General features: G+C 39.3%; 2 protein-coding genes across 7 annotated transcripts; both read right to left on the bottom strand.

The window, feature by feature from the left end:
• Positions 1–659: 659 nt before the first annotated feature.
• On the bottom strand, positions 660–9805 carry sh3bp5l.L (SH3-binding domain protein 5 like homeolog). Of its 6 annotated transcripts, none has more exons than XM_018229118.2 (7): positions 8941–9805; positions 6830–7051; positions 5097–5159; positions 4888–5016; positions 4642–4803; positions 4143–4316; positions 660–1673 (listed from the first exon to the last, which is right to left on the bottom strand). In XM_018229118.2, the coding sequence occupies exons 2-7, from the start codon at positions 7013–7015 to the stop codon at positions 1266–1268; spliced, it is 1122 nt and encodes a 373-aa protein (XP_018084607.1). In that variant the 5' UTR covers positions 7016–7051; positions 8941–9805; the 3' UTR covers positions 660–1265.
• Positions 9806–11993: 2188 nt separating this feature from the next.
• On the bottom strand, positions 11994–16195 carry rps5.L (ribosomal protein S5 L homeolog). The gene is made up of 6 exons (XM_018230114.2): positions 16040–16195; positions 13904–14009; positions 13368–13577; positions 12454–12582; positions 12221–12319; positions 11994–12116 (listed from the first exon to the last, which is right to left on the bottom strand). Exons 2-6 carry the CDS (start codon positions 14006–14008, stop codon positions 12048–12050), a joined length of 612 nt encoding a protein of 203 aa, XP_018085603.1. The 5' UTR covers position 14009; positions 16040–16195; the 3' UTR covers positions 11994–12047.
• Between the last annotated feature and the right edge of the window lie 2413 nt (positions 16196–18608).

Below are 18608 nucleotides of genomic sequence, written 5' to 3' on the forward strand. Positions count from 1 at the left end.
TTACAATATATCTTTTTCATAACTATGTCTATTGTATATGATTAGTTTTGTTTAAAACACACTGGGGTTCCTCAAGACTCTGAATCTGTCAGTAGTGTCTTCCAAATGATGGTGTTGGACCTCTGTGCCAGACCATTTAGGGTAAGTTTTGGAGTGGTCGTTTATCTCACATCTGTGTCTGCTACCTGCACTTCCATTGCTCACCTCTACTACACAGAATAGGTCAAGGAAGTAACTGAATTTACTTGCATAAGGAGCAAATTGCATTGATTTTTTCTGTCATGGTACATCCAATTGCACCTTGCTGTGCCCTGTAATCCCCCAATCATGAACACTGCCCTACCCCATGGGGGATATAAATACGTGTGGCCCCCAAAAGATCCACAATGTTTAAAAAGTCTTCAGACAGGTGGTCATATTATTTATATATGCATTACGCTATGCATAAAGATAAAAGGGATCATCCTCTATCCCAGGAGGAGGTGAGCAACTCATTTTTGTTAACAAAGCATTGGTCTTCTGCGTAACTTACCTATTGATTTGACCAATCTGATTTTGTCATTCCTTATCAATAAATGCAACAAAATATGTAGCTAGGGTTTTAACTTTCATTATCAGAAGCCTTTGCAAAAGTCAAATAGACTCAATATACTAAATTGTTATGTTATAACACGCTTTAATTACAGTTATAGTCAGTATATATTTTACATACCCCTGTTGCTTTACACTGTTTTGCTTTTATATACAGATTACTTTGCTGCTTCATATATGCACATACACTGCTGTAAATAATCATACAGACAGTTAAGTACCGTTCAAACAGCGACATCAAGAATCATTTGTTTAAAAGAAAAGACAGTTGCATGCTGCATCAAACAGAAGCAGTTCTCATAGCAGCAGGTCAGTTGCTGCCTGTCATCTATCCCTTTTTACAGATAAAGTATTTCCTTACCTATTGTACAGTTATGATTGTGTGCGGTCAGTTGCAACTATCTGCTACACACGCATCATATGGTTAAAGTAACACTGACAGACTAAAAAAAAAAAAAAGTCAGACATATGCTCAGCTACAGTTTACTTTCAGTTTAGAGCTCATTTTATCCATTTTAAGGTTCTCCTCATGCAGCCCACTATTATCCATTTTTTCACACGTATTCACCTCTTCTGCATGCAAGAAGCTCTTGTTTTAATACTGCAAATTGTCCATTCCTCCAAAACAGATTCACACATGTAAGATGCCTAAAAGTTACCCATCATCCTTCCACTCATAGGCTCACACTCCTATGGTGCCGAAATGCTCCTCCTGTCCCTCTATCTTCCCCCCTCTCTCTACTTCCCCCAGACTCAACAGCTCCAGTTTCTCTCCCATCCAAACTGGTTACATCAGTTAAATCTCTCAAGTGTTCCACAGAATCACTCTTTTGTAGGTCAGAAGCAATGGTCTGCAAACTGAGGAGTGATACTGTGTCTGCAGGGGGCCCAGTTTCTCCATCCTTTACTGAAGGAGGGGCTTCAGCCCCAAGAGGAGGGGCCCGTTGGGATAACACTGAGCTTTGAGTTCGGCGAGCATGAATCTCTTCACTGATCTTCTCCAAATTGTGAAGTGTTCCAGAGTATCGAAGCTTTGCCTGAGCCACAGAGTTTTCCAACAAAGTCACACGGGACTTGTGCTCCTGCAGAAAGTAGGAGCAAGGTGTTAAACAAATCCAAACTAGTAAAAAAAATCTTTTACCATAATTTTCCTCAGTTCCAAAGAGAGGAAACTGATACTTAATAAACAACATGAAGCTAACCATATGCTCATACCATGTCTTATTACAGACAGACTACAATAGACTCAATGGACACACATAAAAAGGATAAAAGGTTATTGATAAAAAGTGATGTAGATCTGATGAGCTAGAATGGATGTGAATAAAAGCTCTTTGCAATAAATTGCTGCTTAGGCTTGGTCCTTCCTTAAGAATATTGTAGTTTCTCTAGAATGAATAGGGTATTCATTATCGAGAAGTTAACAAGTATAACATTGGACAGACAGAAACAATTCACAAAGGTTTGGGACCCGTGGATCCAGTATCGCTACCCAAGCGAATTTGACCGGTCTACATTACCAGCTAAGATGATGTTTAGCAAATGTAACTTTCCCCAGAGCAAGCATCAGTGGTTATTTCTTTGTTATTTACCTCCCCTTTTAATTTTCCATACCCCAGTTGTATTTGCTATTTTTTAAATATGTACACCATACAACCACTCCAATCATAGTGATATCATATAAGCATTATTGAATTGAAAAATGATATAAAATTATACATTGTGTGTTCATTAACTAATGTCAAATTTGAAAATAAGATGTCATAACTAAATATGTAACAGCAATAAGGCGGAAAACAAATGCAATGTTGTAATACAAAACGCCTTCAATAAAAAATATTGAAATATAAATGTTTTGATGATTTTTCATTTGGGCAACATTAAATAGAATGATATATTTATATTATTTATTAGCTTGAGCAATTCAGTATACCATATAATGTTACGATTTACTGGAACATTCAAAAAGGAACTGATGTTTCCTAGAACTGTAAACCATTGTAACCACAGAGGCCATCATCCTCAGGACAAATCCAGTGGTATTTTAATGTAACCCTTTTGGAGAACTGCAAAATTGCTTTGTTGTTTTTACTCTGAATGCTTTAGAAGTAGCTAAGTCTCCACTGTCTACACAGTCTAACCACACTCTTCCTTATCTACACCCACAGCCCACCTTTTGTATTATTACATGTAACTAAAACATGGTATGGCCTTGCAGGAGAGGCACCAATACAGCAGCAGTGATGCCCTGAGTTTGTGCATAGCCTTTAAAACAATATATCATATATATATATATCATATTGTATTTCAGTACACAAATTACCCTTTGCAGCTAGCTTAGTCATGCAGAATAATTCATAGACAACATTAAAGGAATTGTTCAGTATAAAAATAAAAACTGGGTAGATAAATAGGCTATGCAAAATAAGACATGTTTCTAATATAGTAAGTTAGCCAAAAATGTAATCTATAGAGGCTGGAGTGACTGGATTGATTATCAGGCAGTAACCAATCAGTGACTTGAGGGAGGGGCACATGGGTCATAACTGTTACTTTTGAATCTGAGCTAAATGCGGAGGATGAATTGCATACTCACTGAACAGTTTTGTCCCATGTGGCCCCCCTTCAAGTCATAGACTAACTCAGTTAGAGAGCTGAAAAGCAGGAAGTTGGGGTCTGCATTATGTTAGATATCTGATCACTCATGCCTTATACATTACATTTTTGGCTAACTTACTATATTATAAACATTTTGCACAGTCTATTTACCCAGTTTTTATTTTTACACTAACTGTTCCTTTAAGAGGTAAAAAAGCATAAAAAAGCTAAAATTCATTTAAAGGGGTGGTTCACCTTCAAACATCTAGTTGTTTTCAGATAGATCACCAGAAATAATGACTTTTCCCAATTACTTTCTATTTTCTATGTGACACCGTTTTTCTAATATTGAAGTGTAAGGTGTCATTTTCACCTTCTAAAGCAGCTCTGGGAGGGGGGGTCGTCAACCCTGCAAACTGTTCTAAATTGATACATTTCGTATCCTTGTCCCTGCTAAGCAGAATCCCTGAATTTCATTATAAGAAGCAGTTAGAATTGATACAATAGTTATTAATACTACAGAAATGCTGTTCAGAAATGTATCAACTAAATGTTGCAAAATTGTAACAGTTTAGAGTCTGCACCAGAATTACTGAGCTGCCAGACTCAAACACCAGAGACACAAACATTCAACTTTAAACTTAGATTTTGGAAATCTGTAAAAAATAAATAATGGAAAGTAATTGAATAAAATCTTTATTTCTGGCGAACAATCTGAAAACAACAGAACTGAAAAAAGTGTTTGGAAGGTGAACAACCCCTTCAAATATTGTGTTCATGAATTAGCTCAGTTGGCCACAATTAAATATTTGTAGTACATGAAAAAAAAACAGATTTAACACTTACAGATACAGTATTTATGTATATAACTTGAATTTTTTATTGAAGCTAAGATATGTAATATTAATAGGACTAGTTCCCACTCAACAACAACGAGAAACTGAAGCTATCACCTCTAAAATGGTGTTCAGTTGAGCCTTTAGTTCAAAATAAGGGCGACTTTTGATTATTAATCGTTTCAGGCTTTTCTGTAAAGTTTGCACTTTGGCTTCCGCTTCATGGCACAGACGGGTCACACGTTGATGCTCAAACTCACTGCGCAGACGCTCTTCTTCTGCTTCATTCACCTGGCAAGGCAAAATGATATAAAGAGAAGACCAGTACAAAAAAGACAGACTTAAGGATTTAAAACAGGGAAAGCAAAATATTTAAATTGGAGAAGATAATTTCTGCCATGAGGCATGGTGAGAAAGTTATTATGATATATTTTTCTGTGCATTGAGAGATTGAGTCTTGCGACTCATCTGTAACTACTTTGTGTCCTACTTCTTAGACTTAAGTTATCTTAACCAATAATTACATGTATTACTTCAGAAATAATATTTACATTTGTAATGTTTTATGCAAATTCTGATCATGATTTGCTAGTTCATTCCCATGCCCATTTCTTACTTTGCATGTAGCATGGTTCAGCATCTCCTGCCATGTTGGATCTAGTCGGTTCTTATCAGCGGTAACTCCCTGCTCAGCAACAAAGACCATTTCTCGGGCTGCTGCATGCATACTGACTGCCCGTTCGTACCGAAGTGCTGCACTGTGCGTATCCTGCTGTGCCTGTACACACAACATTATATGATCCACTTAGAAAAAAAATGTAAAATGTAGACTAACTGCAAGATAAGAATGGCATTTTTATACCTCTTTTGCCAGTCTTCTTGCTTCATAATATGGTCTAGCCTTATCTATGCAAGCTCCCAGTTGAGTTGCAAGTCCATTTAGGCGTCTTGCAGACTCTGTGAGTATACGGCGGTATGCAGTTCTTGCTTCCTATACATGGAGAAATGATTTGCAGTTAGTGGGAAGCTTTGGGAGGAATAGGATACAGACACATTGTGACAAGAACTTACATCAAGCTGTAATTCTAGTAGGTTGATCTCTTCACTTGCCTGGTTCAAGCGTTCTAACTCTTCCTGGGTAATAAAATAATCAGAAGTCAAAATCCACACAAAAAAAAGTTACACTAAAACTTAAGGTTTTTTTGTGCTTTTTAATCATTTCTTCACATATTTGTTATCAACCTACAACTTATAAAGGTATGGAAACTCTTATCTTAAAAACCCAATATCCAGAAAGCTATGGAAGGGGAACTTTCTAGAGAGTCCATTTTCAGCAAATGTCTAATGACAGCCTAGGTCATTGTTGGAGGGTAGTTGCATTTCATGGTTTAAATGTTACTAGATTTAAACTATGGTGGTTCAAATTACAGAAAGAAAAAAAATCAAATTTCTAAGGATTTCCAAGTGTTCCGGATACTAGATCCCACACCTGCACTATCATTTATTAATGGATTCTTATTTCTGAAACTAAGGGGAGCCTGCATTAAACAAAGCAAAAGTTCTGCTACATCCTCATAAACAACACTACAGCTAATGCTCCAGATATAAATGAAAACACACTTCTCAGTATTTTCTTCAGCCACCTCTAGATAAACTAACATACTTTAAACCAGATTACCACCGCAGACCTCCACCAAGTGCAGAAAAAAAAGTAGAGTACCTCTAAATTTATAGACAACTTGGTTGTCTAAAAATCCAGCCTATTAACAAGAATAAAAAGTATTTTTTAAATACATGCACTTTTTGTTTATATAAAAAAAGGAATGTTAGAAAACTTAAAGAAAGGGATTGTTTTCATTTAAATAAACTCTGTAGGGTATATTGGCTAAAAATCAGTTATTTAAATATTTGTCTATTGCAAAATCACAGTAAATGTTGGTGAGGGTGGGCAAGAAGGCACATTCCTCAGTATAGGAACATGACAGATAATTAATTTAATACAATAGTGGTTAAAAAAGTGGATGAGAGGCTTAAACAGATGTTTCTTAGTAATGTTTGGTTATGCTACTGGAGTAACTTCATAGATTATAAAGAGAAAGAAGCTAAACACCACATCCAGGATTGACACGGGGCAGAAACTGCGAGCAGCAGCCAAGGTTAGTACCACAAGAGAGGCACCAAAGCTTAAAGTGCATCAAAAGCTATGCAATTTTAGCCAACAGGTAAAGAGGACTACAACCAATTTAGGTAACGACTGACAGTGAACAAATCTGAGACCGAAATCAAGTAAAAAAACATAGGAAATAGGACTTATTGACTGGCCCTATTTAATTAGGCCGGACCTATATTCCACTAAATACTTTGCTGCCTAGAGAAAAGGAAAAAAAATATGAAAGGGGTGAAAAAAAAATAAAGCGAGTACAGGCAAAACACCATCAAATGGAGAAAAGTGGTAATACTAAATGGAATAGAAGTGTATAAAGCCGAAATAGAAGTGTATAAAGAGAAATTGAGGCTGAGAACAGGGAGAAAACATAGGAAGTAAGTAGCAGGCAGATGAGATGAGATGGGAGTTAAAAATGTGTAAGAGCATACTGTTGGGCTTAGAAAAAGGTAAAAAATATAGTCTGAGGAAAAGAAGAGGTAAGAAATACAGAGTAAAGAAATGCTGAGGAGTTTAAAAGGCATAAGAGGATACTGTTGAGCTTAGAATAAGATAAAGGATATTATATTTTACGAGCTTGTCCAAAATCAAGAGACCAACTACAGACATAGTCTGAGCAAGGACAGGAAGAAATTCATACCTGTATTCTAGGATCTAATTCTTCCTCGATCTCCTCCTTTTTTGCATCATTGCTGGTCTCACTCAGTTTAATTGCATCTGAAGCGGACTCCCCAAAAGCTCCCAGTTCTGGGTGGACAGGCCCCTCTCTCTCGGCACCAGGAGTTGGTAATCTCACCTCACAAGGGGGGCCCTCTTTCCCCTCCATAGCTAGAAACCTCAGTTGGGCATTGTATTAAAATATCTGTAATATATATGAATTAAATAAATCACAAATCTTTCTCTGCTATTAGTAACTGCAAATTTGAAAAGGCACAAGTTCAACTAGTTATATAACACAATCTGTCTTAAAATTGCTTGTGCTGTACAAATCCCAGCAGTACACATGAATAAACAAAAAACTTTGCAGACTTGTGTGGTATAAAATGATACTGATAAATAGCATACAATTGCGAAATTTAAAACGTATACCTATGCCTTTGTTAAAGGTGAAGATAGACAAAAATCATTGCTAGAGGCCACTTTTTCTCAGTGGTATCTAATCTAGACTGTAAGGGTAACAACATGTGTGGAGGTTTCTAGCATTAAGTCACGTCACGGGATGGGGACAAAACTACAGATTTCTACCCTTTCCAAATGAAGAGGAGTCACGGGTAGAGATGCACCAAATCCACTATTTTGGATTCGGCGAACCCCCTAATCCTTCGCAAAATATTCAGCCGAATACTGAACCGAACCCTAATTTGCATATGCAAATTAGGGGTGGGAAGGGGAAAACATTTTTACTTCCTTGTTTTGTGACAAAAAGTCACGCAATTTCCTTTCCCTGTCCTTAATTTGCATATGCAAATTAGGATTCGGTTCAGGCCGGGCAGTAGGATTCGGCCAAATACAAATCCTGCTGAAAAAGGCTGAATCCTGGCCGAATCTCGAACCAAAACCTGGTTTCGGTGCATCCCTAGTTACAGTTCTACACCTTATCTAAAACGCAGGACTACATTGCAGTTAGGGTTGCCACCTTTTCTGGAAAAAAATACCGGCCTTCCTATATTCTTGCCATTTTTTCCTATTAATAATATTGGCATCAAGCATAATTTTTACAGGCCAGGCTGGTAAAATACCGGCCAGTTGGCAACCCTAATTGCAATAACGAACAAGGTAAGGTCTCTTCTTTCCCCCTTCCCACTAAACGCAAGATCTCCTCATGTGCCATTCATTTTAAAGGCAAAACAATTCCAGGAGCCAACATCTTTATAGGAAAGGAGTATTGTATTTACTGGTGACTAATATGTGCATAAGGCAAGTCGGCTGCAGGCTCAGTCACCTACAAGCGCCACTCAACAGGTAGCACTTACATCTCATTTGTTACTATGAGTTACTACAGCTGGGCAAACTTTGTGTCTTTTATTACATGTGGATATAAGAATGTACCAAATCCATGCATTTTACCACTTTTTGCCAGATTTTGATTCAGCTCTCGCCCAAATGAATCCAAACTCATGTGCGTTTAAAAGCCTTAGGTAACAATTCATTTCGGTTCACCTTCCATTCAAATGTGTTTGGACTTGGTGCATCCCTAATTCCCTTACAAAGACTCGGAGTTAGGAGTGTGAGGCAACAAGGGCTGGGCCGGTCACTGTCGCTGCACTACAGCCCGCATCCAAACACACAGCGTATATAGATCATCAAATCTGTGGATAAATAAACGCGATCTTCTGCCACGCCATGTAAAGTAAATGACAAATCCAACTTCACGCAACGGAGAAAAGCACATTCTTGTCCAATCAATCACAGAACCCTACCAGCGATATTGCGTCATTTGTGTAGGATTAGGCGTGACGTCACAGCGAATTAACACGTACCACGCAGAAACTACGGCATACCACCTTGCTAATGTTTTGAGCCCCGTTGCCTGGGACTAGCCAGCGCCCGGCGGCACCGGAACCGGAAGTCACATAGAGGTGAAAAGGCGAGGAAGTGACCTGATATTTTTTTTGTACAGCAACATGGCGGTGCGCTGTCTGTGGCGTAACTATGTGGTATGCGGAGTGATTACCTTTATCCACAAACAACTGGTGTGTGTATAATCCCGATAAATAAGATAATCAGCATTTAACCCATTAGGGTTCCTACCGTTTATATCCATTCATTAATTAAAGTAGGAGCTGTGGTGGTAGAATCATCAGACGAGGCATGGTTCCTTTTGCTCCAATATTCAAATTGTACTTGATTCTTTTTCCAGCTTCCTCACGATAAGCTTACTCTTGTCAGCATAATCAGCAGTGGCACTCTAAGCTTTACCCCTTTAGCTGTAGGTCAGGCAAACTTGATTGTATCAGGATACACCACTTGGCAAAAAAAAACTGGTCTCTAGGATTTTGCCTTCCAGCTATGTTGAGGCGCTGACATACTGGTTGCTGTGTGTCCTCTAGCAACAAAGCTGAGCTTAAATGGTAAAATGTTTTGTTTGCGTTTATTGATTTGGAACATACCAAAACGTTGATGCATTTCAACCAGAGTGCTAAATTCAAGTTTTGATCACATGCTCTGCTCTCTCCAATGGCAGAAGCAGTGGGAGTCTTTTTGCTGGGGCAACAGTGTCATCAAATGCTACAGCACTTGGGTTAATTGTGCCATATTCATAAAATGCCGGGGTGGATGGGCAATTGTTTAAAGAAATTCTCGGGTGAATGGGTCATTAAATGCAAGGATGGCTGGTGGCCAAATGTGATGAAATGATGAGAATGGTTGGGGCCAACACATCATGAAAAATTCAGACACTGTCAAATTGCTGGGGCCTCTAGGTCATGAAATGCTTGGCCACTGGGTCATTAAATGACTGAGATGGCTGGGGCCACTGCATTAGATAATGTGGCCACCAGGTAATGAAATGGAGGGGCAACATTTTTTATTTATAATAAACATATGATAATCTTATTTCAGAATGTTGTCTTGAATCAAGCTCATCCGATCCCTGGTGGGAACATAGTGAAACACATGGTGAACCTCTGGTACAGGCTGAATTTTGGGCCAAAAAAAAAAAATTTCCCAGGCAAATCTAGATTTTAATATTAGTCACATTAGGGTTTGGGAGTTTTCCCACTCTGCCATGTGCCTAAGGGCATTGGTACACCATGAGATTAGGCAACTAATCTCCAGAAGATGCTATCCCAACAGCAATAATGCAACTTGCAGGTGGGAAATCATACTTTGTTTTTCCTAAGTTTTCTTTGGTGCAGATTTGCACCATGTTCCTTTGAACTTTGGCCAGAAACCATTGTTTTGGTCTTTTCAGAGCACAAGTCCATGTTTTCACATTGCAGGTAGGTCAGCCTCAGGCTTCTTGGCATACTCCTGACATTCTTTGACTTGGTTCTATTTGCATGCAATACAAACACATGTTTTAATTGTATCCATCGCCTTTCCAACCCATAGTTTTTTCTAGAAAAGTGGTTGTCTACAAAGGTATGTTTTTATTCTTACCTGTCTTGCATTTCCCTCATTAGGTAAATACAGTACATATGTATTTTCTTCATAACTATTATTCTCTACATTGTTTCTCCTAGAATCCGTTCATTTTAATCCTCATTCAGCCTTTAGTCGCCTGCTTGTCTCCAGACAAATGTGTTATTTCTCCAGCTGAACAGTAAATGTTAGGCACCAAGTGATTGTATTAACTTACCTGAAACCCTGGGTCGGTGCTCTTAGCAGAAAACTGCACTGGCCCGGGGTTATACCAGTGAGCACCATGTAGCGATCCTCCTTCGGCTTCTTCTTGCTACAAATTTTCAGGACAAACGCATGTGCAGTTGATCGAAATAGACAACTTTTTGGTTAAAGTTTAGGTTGTCATTCTACTGCATATGCACAGCCACACAAAAAAAGCAGAAGACTGAAGAGAAACGCTCCGTGGTGCTCATCGGTATATCCCAGTGCTGTTTTCTGCTAATAGGAGCACCGGCCCAGGGTGTTCTCCCAGCAAGCACCACAGAGGGATCCTCTTCTCACGGCTGCGCATGCGCAGTAGAGCGAAAATCCAATCTTTTAACAAAAAAAGTAGTCTTATTTCATTCTACTGCGCATGTCCCGGGAAATTTGCAGAGTGAAGTAGGAAGATGATTGCTCCGTAATGCTGGGCTGGAGCGATCCTTCCATAGGCTGAAGTCCTGTTTACATTTGTAATTAGCCTATGGAAGGATTGTGCTGCCTCCAGCCCAGCGTCACTGAAACAATGCAGAAGATCCATTAGCAGTGTCAGCTTAATGAAGGTTCACTGGGCTGGGAGCAGCTTTGGAGGACTTTAAGAAATATTTGGTGTACAGCACCTTACTTGATATTGACACGTTCCTATGATTTTTATAAGAGCGTGTCGGTTTATATAATAAAAAAAAAAAAAAACCTGCAGGTTTCTCTTCGGTGCATCTTTCTTCAGCTCTTTCACCATTGTTTCCTTTAGCACTTGCGTCCCCCCCCCCAATTCTCACTTTTTCTACCTCAGCAGTGTAATATTTATCCATTGTGTGATTTTTCAACCAGTTACAAGTGCTGAAAGGAGGGCAAGCTTTCCATCAGCCACTTTAGAAGTCAAACTGAAAATCTAGTTGAGTATGATTACAGTAGCATGTTTAGTTAGATTCAGTACTACTTTACATTTCCACCAATCCACCTCCTTGAGAGGGAATCTCCTCTGCTCTTGGTTATGACCCCCCTCCCCAAAATATAAAGCACCAATTTACACATTAAGGCACACAATCACATATAATTAGGGATGCACCGAATCCACTATTTTGGATTCAGCCGAACCCCCGAATCCGTCGCGAAAGATTTGGCCGACTACCAAACCCTAATTTGCATATTCAAATTAGGAGTGGGAAGGGGGAAAACATTTTTTACTTCCTTGTTTTGTGACATAAAACTCACAATTTCCCTTCCCTCCCCTAATTTGCATTTGCAAATTAGGATTCGGTTCGGCAGGGCAGAAGGATTCGGCCGAATCTGAATCCTGCTAAAAAAGGCCGAATCCTGGATTCGGTGCATCCCTACATATAATCATTCATTAATAAAGTCTGCATTAAAACAAAAAAAGGAACTTTCATTCTCTAGAATTGAAGCACTCGCATATCCCGACCCAACAACCTCATGAAACGTACACAGTCTCAACACTTCAATACTCAAGTACACAGAGGTATAGAACAGATTTCTTTATTATGAGAATGGATACTCATTAAGCTGCTGATGCTTTAACGGTTGGATTTGGCAACTCTCTCCAGTTCATCCTTTTTCTTGATGGCATATGAGTTAGAGGAACCCTGAAGAAAAAAAAATTTGAATATGAGAACGAGCTACACATATCACCATGGCACATTTGGCTACAGCTAGCAACAAAGTAGGATGCTATAATGTTTGTCCTTACCTTGGCTGCATTAATAAGTTCATCAGCCACGCACTCTGCAATTGTCTTAATGTTCCTAAAAGCAGCTTCACGGGCCCCAGTGCAAAGCAGCCATATAGCCTATAAGGGGAAGTGAAAATAAGAAATATTAGGTTAACCATAGTGGAATTTCCATTTTATAAAATGAATGTACTCACAACAAATGTTTTCATACATCATCACTACTGTTACACATGACTTATTTATGCCCATACCTGGTTTACTCTCCTGAGAGGTGAAACATCAACAGCTTGTCTCCTCACAGTTCCAGCTCTACCAATACGTGTAGAGTCTTCTCTAGGGCCACTGTTGATGATGGCATTTACCAAGACTTGAAGGGGGTTCTAGAAAAAAAGGCAAAGTATTTAAGGAACAAAATCGACCCAGCACTAAAAATTAAATGTAAGGTCTACTGCATGTATACTGGGTAAAATTGTTTTTACTGCATTCCCTTTTTCAGTTTAGTCCAGCTTAAAAATAAGCTAGGGCACAACGAAAACTTCTAAGTGAAATGTAAAAAATCACTACCCTGTTCAGACCAGTAAACTTGCAATCATGACAGAATAATGTCATTGAAAACTGAGCTGAGTTCCCGTTCCAATGTTATCATTGTTCTCCTGAAGGGATGCTGTATCAGTGAACTGACAACTTCCTAACTAATAAGCCTTTCTGGTGCTCTGGTATAATTAGCACTATGACCACTTACAGCTGTCACACATTCCACATTTTTTCCAACTAAAAGCCATGGATTATGCCAATAGAAGCCCAAATAAGAAAAATACAATCAACTCTCATTTCTAAATGCACTTTTGGGTAAGCTTGCCAGATCATTTAACACAAAGCAAGGCCACTAAAAGCACAGCTAATAGTATGGTCTGGCAATTTTATTTAAAGTACAATCACTATGAAATCAGTGCATTTATTAAACGTGTTCTTCAAATTTCAGTTGATCAGGTAGTCTTACTTTAATGGGCTCCACACCAGATTGCCCTACAATTGCCCACATTGTATATAGCCAGTAGATGTCTATTGGTTTTTGTGTTACAGGCTCGATGAAACAGGCACGTGAATCATTTTCCTAATGTTCAAATGCAGTCGTTTTACAAACAGACATGTTATAAATTATTACCTCTCCGGTTAGCAGGTGGATGATTTCAAAGGCATGCTTTACGATTCTGACTGTCATGAGTTTTTTGCCATTGTTCCTTCCATGCATCATAAGGGAGTTGGTGAGACGTTCCACAATGGGGCACTGAGCTTTACGGAAGCGTTTAGCAGCATAACGTCCTCCACTGTGTGGCAGGAACTTAGCATACTTTTCCTTCACTGCAATGTAATCCTGCAAGATGGAATTTAAATGGTACATTATTATTATTATACAGAAATATGAGAGGAGCTCTACTCAAGAGAATCTACAATCTGGAAATTAGGAAATCACTAAAATCTAAACGTTGTTAAAATGAACCCTTCTCAGTTGTTTATACGATATAGTCTTCATGGATTATTTAATGGTTTGAAAGTACCAGCAGGAAATTGCAAACAGAAACTATACAGGTGGAACTAGGAAAAATTTGAAAAAGAAAGATAATTGAAAATGAGAAGTATATGTAACAGAGCTTGTCAATTTTAAAATGAAAGCAAACGTGTATGTAGAAATCTGCTTACCTGTAGAGAAATATCATTTATTTGTACATCATCTGTGCTCCATTTGCCAAACAGTTTAATTTCAGGGGTCTCAGCCCCAACAGGAACGGTCTCCCAATCTGACATCCTGCAAGAAAACCAATAAATAAGTATTAGAATAAAAATACATAAATCTCTTCCATAATGATAACATATTTTAGTTAGTTCCCATAAGTGTTAAGGGAGTCATGCAATTATCTGGGAATATTGTACTGTATTCTAAAGCAATTGAGCACATGTGATATGCTTAGTGGTTATTCCAATTACCAAACGTTTAGCAAATTGTGATTGGCTCAGCTTGCAGATATAGCCTTGCCTGAGTCCACTTGTTTAGGCTGCCCACAACCTTCCATATCATATTTATGGCCCCCCTACTGCCTCACTTTTCTGCTACATGGAGCCAGCAGGGCATGACCTTGTGACACAAGGTACAAATACATTGAAGGCATTTCCAGTGTAGTAGGCCTGTCAGAGAATTTCAAAACAAGCAAAATTCTCCTCAGAAAAAGTAGTGGGAGGAAAAAAAAAATCAGCTGGTGGGGAAGAATAAAATAAAGTGCCTCTACCACCTTAAAAGAACAGTTTTTACAAAAGCCAACATGTGCTTCATACATAAACTTAGCAGATCAGTACTACAACAGCATGCATGGGGGGCAGAACTGAGCTAGGCAGTGATTAAAAAAAAAAAAAAGAAACCATGCAATAATGGCCCAAGGAGAACACTGAACCACAAAATGTCTGCTGTCATTCTTTAATGGCCATTTCTACCTTCCATTCATTTCAAAGGGAAAGTGATACCAAAGACCAATACTGCTCACCAGTGGTGATTGTTTAGGGAAGCTAATGTGCCCATTTTTCAAGTGCATTTCCCTTCCAAATAAAGGGAAGGCAGGCGTGGAAGTACAGGTTATGCTGTAGCTGCACTGCTCCCATGGCCCAAAGATTCATAATAGTATTTTTTATAAACACTTTTACCAACATCTGCTATCTATGTTACAAACCCACAAGAACACTGTGTGATCACTTCTACAATGTAACACCAACACCAGGGAGTGAGCCAACCTAGCACCAGCATTTACCACCAAAAACAAGCAGGGAGCAGCTATCATTGAATATTTTTTTCAATTTAAACTACTTAAAGGGATTGTTCACCTTCCAACACTTTTTCCAGTTCAGTTAGTTTCTGATAGTTCACCAGAAAGACTTTACAATTAATTGCCTTTTTTTTATAGTTTTTCCAAAATCTAAGTTTAAAGTTGAATGAGTCTGGCAGCTCAGTAATTCAGGTGCAGACTCTAAACGGTTACAATTTTGCAACATTTAGTCAATACATTTTTCAGCAGTATCTCTGGAGTATTAGCAATAATTGTATCAATTCTAACAACTTTTAATGAAACTTAGAGATAAGAGATGCAACAACTTTTAATGAAACTTAGAGATAAGAGATGCATCAACTAAATGTATCAGGTCAGAACAGTTTAAAGGGTTGGCAACCCCCCCCCTTCCTAGAGCTACTTTAAAAGGTGAAAAATTAAACTTTACACTTAAATATTAGAAAGATCATCACACATAGAAAATAGAAAGTACATGGAAAAAATCTTTATTTCTGGTGAACTGTGAAACCAGATGAACTGTGGTTTTTAGGTTAAATTGTTATCACCTAACGCAAGCCTAGAGGAGTAGCCCGGTGTTTACGAGCCATAAAGAAACCAGCAAATCCACAAGTGTTAGTTACATGCAGGAACACATCCATTTGAGTAGAATTCCACGTGAAGTGCGCTCATGTGCAGGGAAGGCAGTCCTTATACACTGGAGTCAACTCACTAATGCCACATCTCACGACAGCCACGCGGGATTCAGATTTAAACACGGCTACAGGTTACGAAGCATTAAAATACGATCTTTTTACAGGTTCCAAATAGTTTGAATCCGTGCGGGCTGCGTGTGGGTAAAACTTCTTGGCGTGCTTTAATCATAAAGCACGCCAAGCGCTCTAAATTAAATATCCTTTCAGACCTTCAATTCCCTATGTCTGTATAAGTTGTACGGAACGTATAGATATCGACACTCTTATCAATTTACCCTGAAATTCTATAGAAATATATGTTTTCCACTCACGTGTCTCCTCGGCTGTGTCTTGACCGGTCGGAGCTCGGAGCGGAAAGAGGCCGGGGCGGGGTTTCCTACCCAATTATACAGGGGCCCACACTTCCGCTAAGCCTTCAACAACCAACTTCTGCCCTTACTGTCTTATAATTGCCCGTTATAGAACTGAAGTGAAAAGCGCCATTTTTATCATGGTACGCTGTGAGCGTCACGTCTGTGAAGCCATTGTAAAAGTGGGCATCCCCCTCTCATTGGAAACGTAGATAAACGCGGGTTGTCATTTTGGTTCCTGGCAAAGTGGCGTGGAGTATAAAGAGTAAAACCGCTTAATTTATTGCTGGTAGAAACTTTATAAACAAATCTTCCTTCTTTTATTAATAAAATGTCATAATTTGCACCTCTTCATGAAGTTTGCATCGAGTGCTTGCTTTTAGAATTGTTAAACGGCAATGGCATGCTCCAGTGATTGGTAGTAAATCAAAGGGTAAGAAAGAAGATTTTCCGTACAGCACCCATCCATTTAAAATGCCTTTATTGGTACATTTTTGGCAAACAGCCTGTACATTTTTGACAAACACTGTAAATCAAAGGGTACACCTGGTTACCTTTTGTGCTAAGTAAATCATAAAGAATATTAAAAATAAATTATCAATCTGTTTATACAGTTAGTTACATGTGTTTTCTAGGGCTAAAATGTTACTTTATATAACCTGCAGGTGCTGTGCGCTGCATGTTCATGGTTACTGCCATTGGGTGGGTGCTAAGTGCTACTTAGTGTTGAAACTTGCTGGCAGCCAGTAAGTGAACAGCTAAGGCCTCTGCAGTTATTACAAATTCCAAGATAATGTTGTCACCTGTAAACTTGTAATTCCCCTAACTTTCTGGCCTCCCTGTTTAGTTTTGCCCCAACTTGACCTTATCCTGGACTACCACAATCCTCACTCCCAACACAACTTTGGCTCCCTGGATTCACCCCTGATCAGGGTTGCCACCTTTTCTGAAAAAAATTTCTGCCCTTCCTATATATTTATCTTTTTTCCCTATTAAAAACATTGGGATCACTCCTCATTTTTACCGGCCAAGTGGCAACTCTACCCCTGATCCCCCCATCACTTCACATCCTCCATAATTTTGTTTTCAAGTATGATACCCCACTTGTACTAGTAATGGTTACATTTGTATAGCAGGCTTGACTGGCTATAGACAGATTCCACCCAAAGATTCATGCTCCCCTTTAGTGGTCAGCGCTGTTTTGGCCATCAAGGACAGAGAGAAGCGGTATCAGATTACCTCTTCATTGCTGTACCATTGGTGTAACATCTCCACACCCCCAAAATATCACAGTCACAGTTAGGGCAGAGACACACGGTCAAATTGGCGGAGATTAGCCTCTCGGCGACAAATCTCCTCTTCTTCAGGGCGACTAATCTTCCCAAACTGCCTTCCCCTAGAAGGACGGCAGAATGGCACTCGCAGCGATTTGTTTTCCGAAGTCGCCCGAAGTTCGTGAGGAGAGATTCAGGGAGATTAGTCGCCCCGATTATGAGGAGATTTGTCGGCAGGTGACTAATCTCCCCAAATCTGCCCTTACAGTCAAAGTCCCCCCAAGAGACCTGCTTATATTAAATAGTTCCTATTGTATCTTTGCTTATCTTAATCTTATTTTAGTAAGTTTTAGAAACTTTGTATTTTTTTTCTGGCTGTTCAGTGCAGGAGGTCAAACAATCCGGGACTGCTGGTTGAGCTGTCAAAATCATGACTGTCCCATGAAAAACAAGGCAGTTGGGAGGTATGTCCCTGGTTTTATTGTTTTATGGTTGCAGGGAGTTAGTGGGAGGTGTGACTCCCTACAAGATTTTTCCATGCTTATGTATGGCTCCCACACCATTCTGTCTTTCCATATCTTTGTAATAATGTATTATGTGAAAGGGTATAAACCTCCCACCCTGTTCTTTGTTCTGTATTCTGCCTCTTGCAGCTTGTGTCAATAAACTTCACTTTCACTTTGGATCATCCAATGGCACATTCTACTAGAAAATTAACTTAGTAAGTTTGGTTCATCAAGTTCAACCTTTTAAAGGAGAATTAAACCCCCCCCATGAGAAAAGTCTCATCCATAGCCTCAACAGTGCCCCCTCGCTGCTTCCTCTCTGCATAGTTCATTAGAGCATAAAGTGTCCCTGAATGTCAATTTCCATGCAGAGAAGCCCAGAGGAGCTCAAGGGCGCCACCTTTCCGCATCTTTAGTTTTCTTTGGATCCTCTTCCTTCCCTTCGGCAATTTACAGCGCATGCGCAGTTGGCACGAATACTGGACTGGCTCCAACTGCGCATGCGTAAAATAGCTTAGTGTTGGCGGTCCCTTTCCAAAGATGCAAAAAATGGCACCATTTAGCTCTGCTGCACTACTCTGCATGGAGACGTAAGATAGATATTCAGGGACACTTTTTGCACTAATGCACTATGCGGGGAGGAAGCAGGGAGGACCCTCTCTAATTCAATAATGTCCCATTTGAGCACTGGAGACCAAAACTACATTGTATATTCTAGATCTAGATGGAGCCTTACCAGCACCTTGTAGA

This window comes from Xenopus laevis, chromosome 8L (genome assembly GCF_017654675.1).
Source record: "Xenopus laevis strain J_2021 chromosome 8L, Xenopus_laevis_v10.1, whole genome shotgun sequence".
NCBI classification, from domain to species: domain Eukaryota; kingdom Metazoa; phylum Chordata; class Amphibia; order Anura; family Pipidae; genus Xenopus; species Xenopus laevis.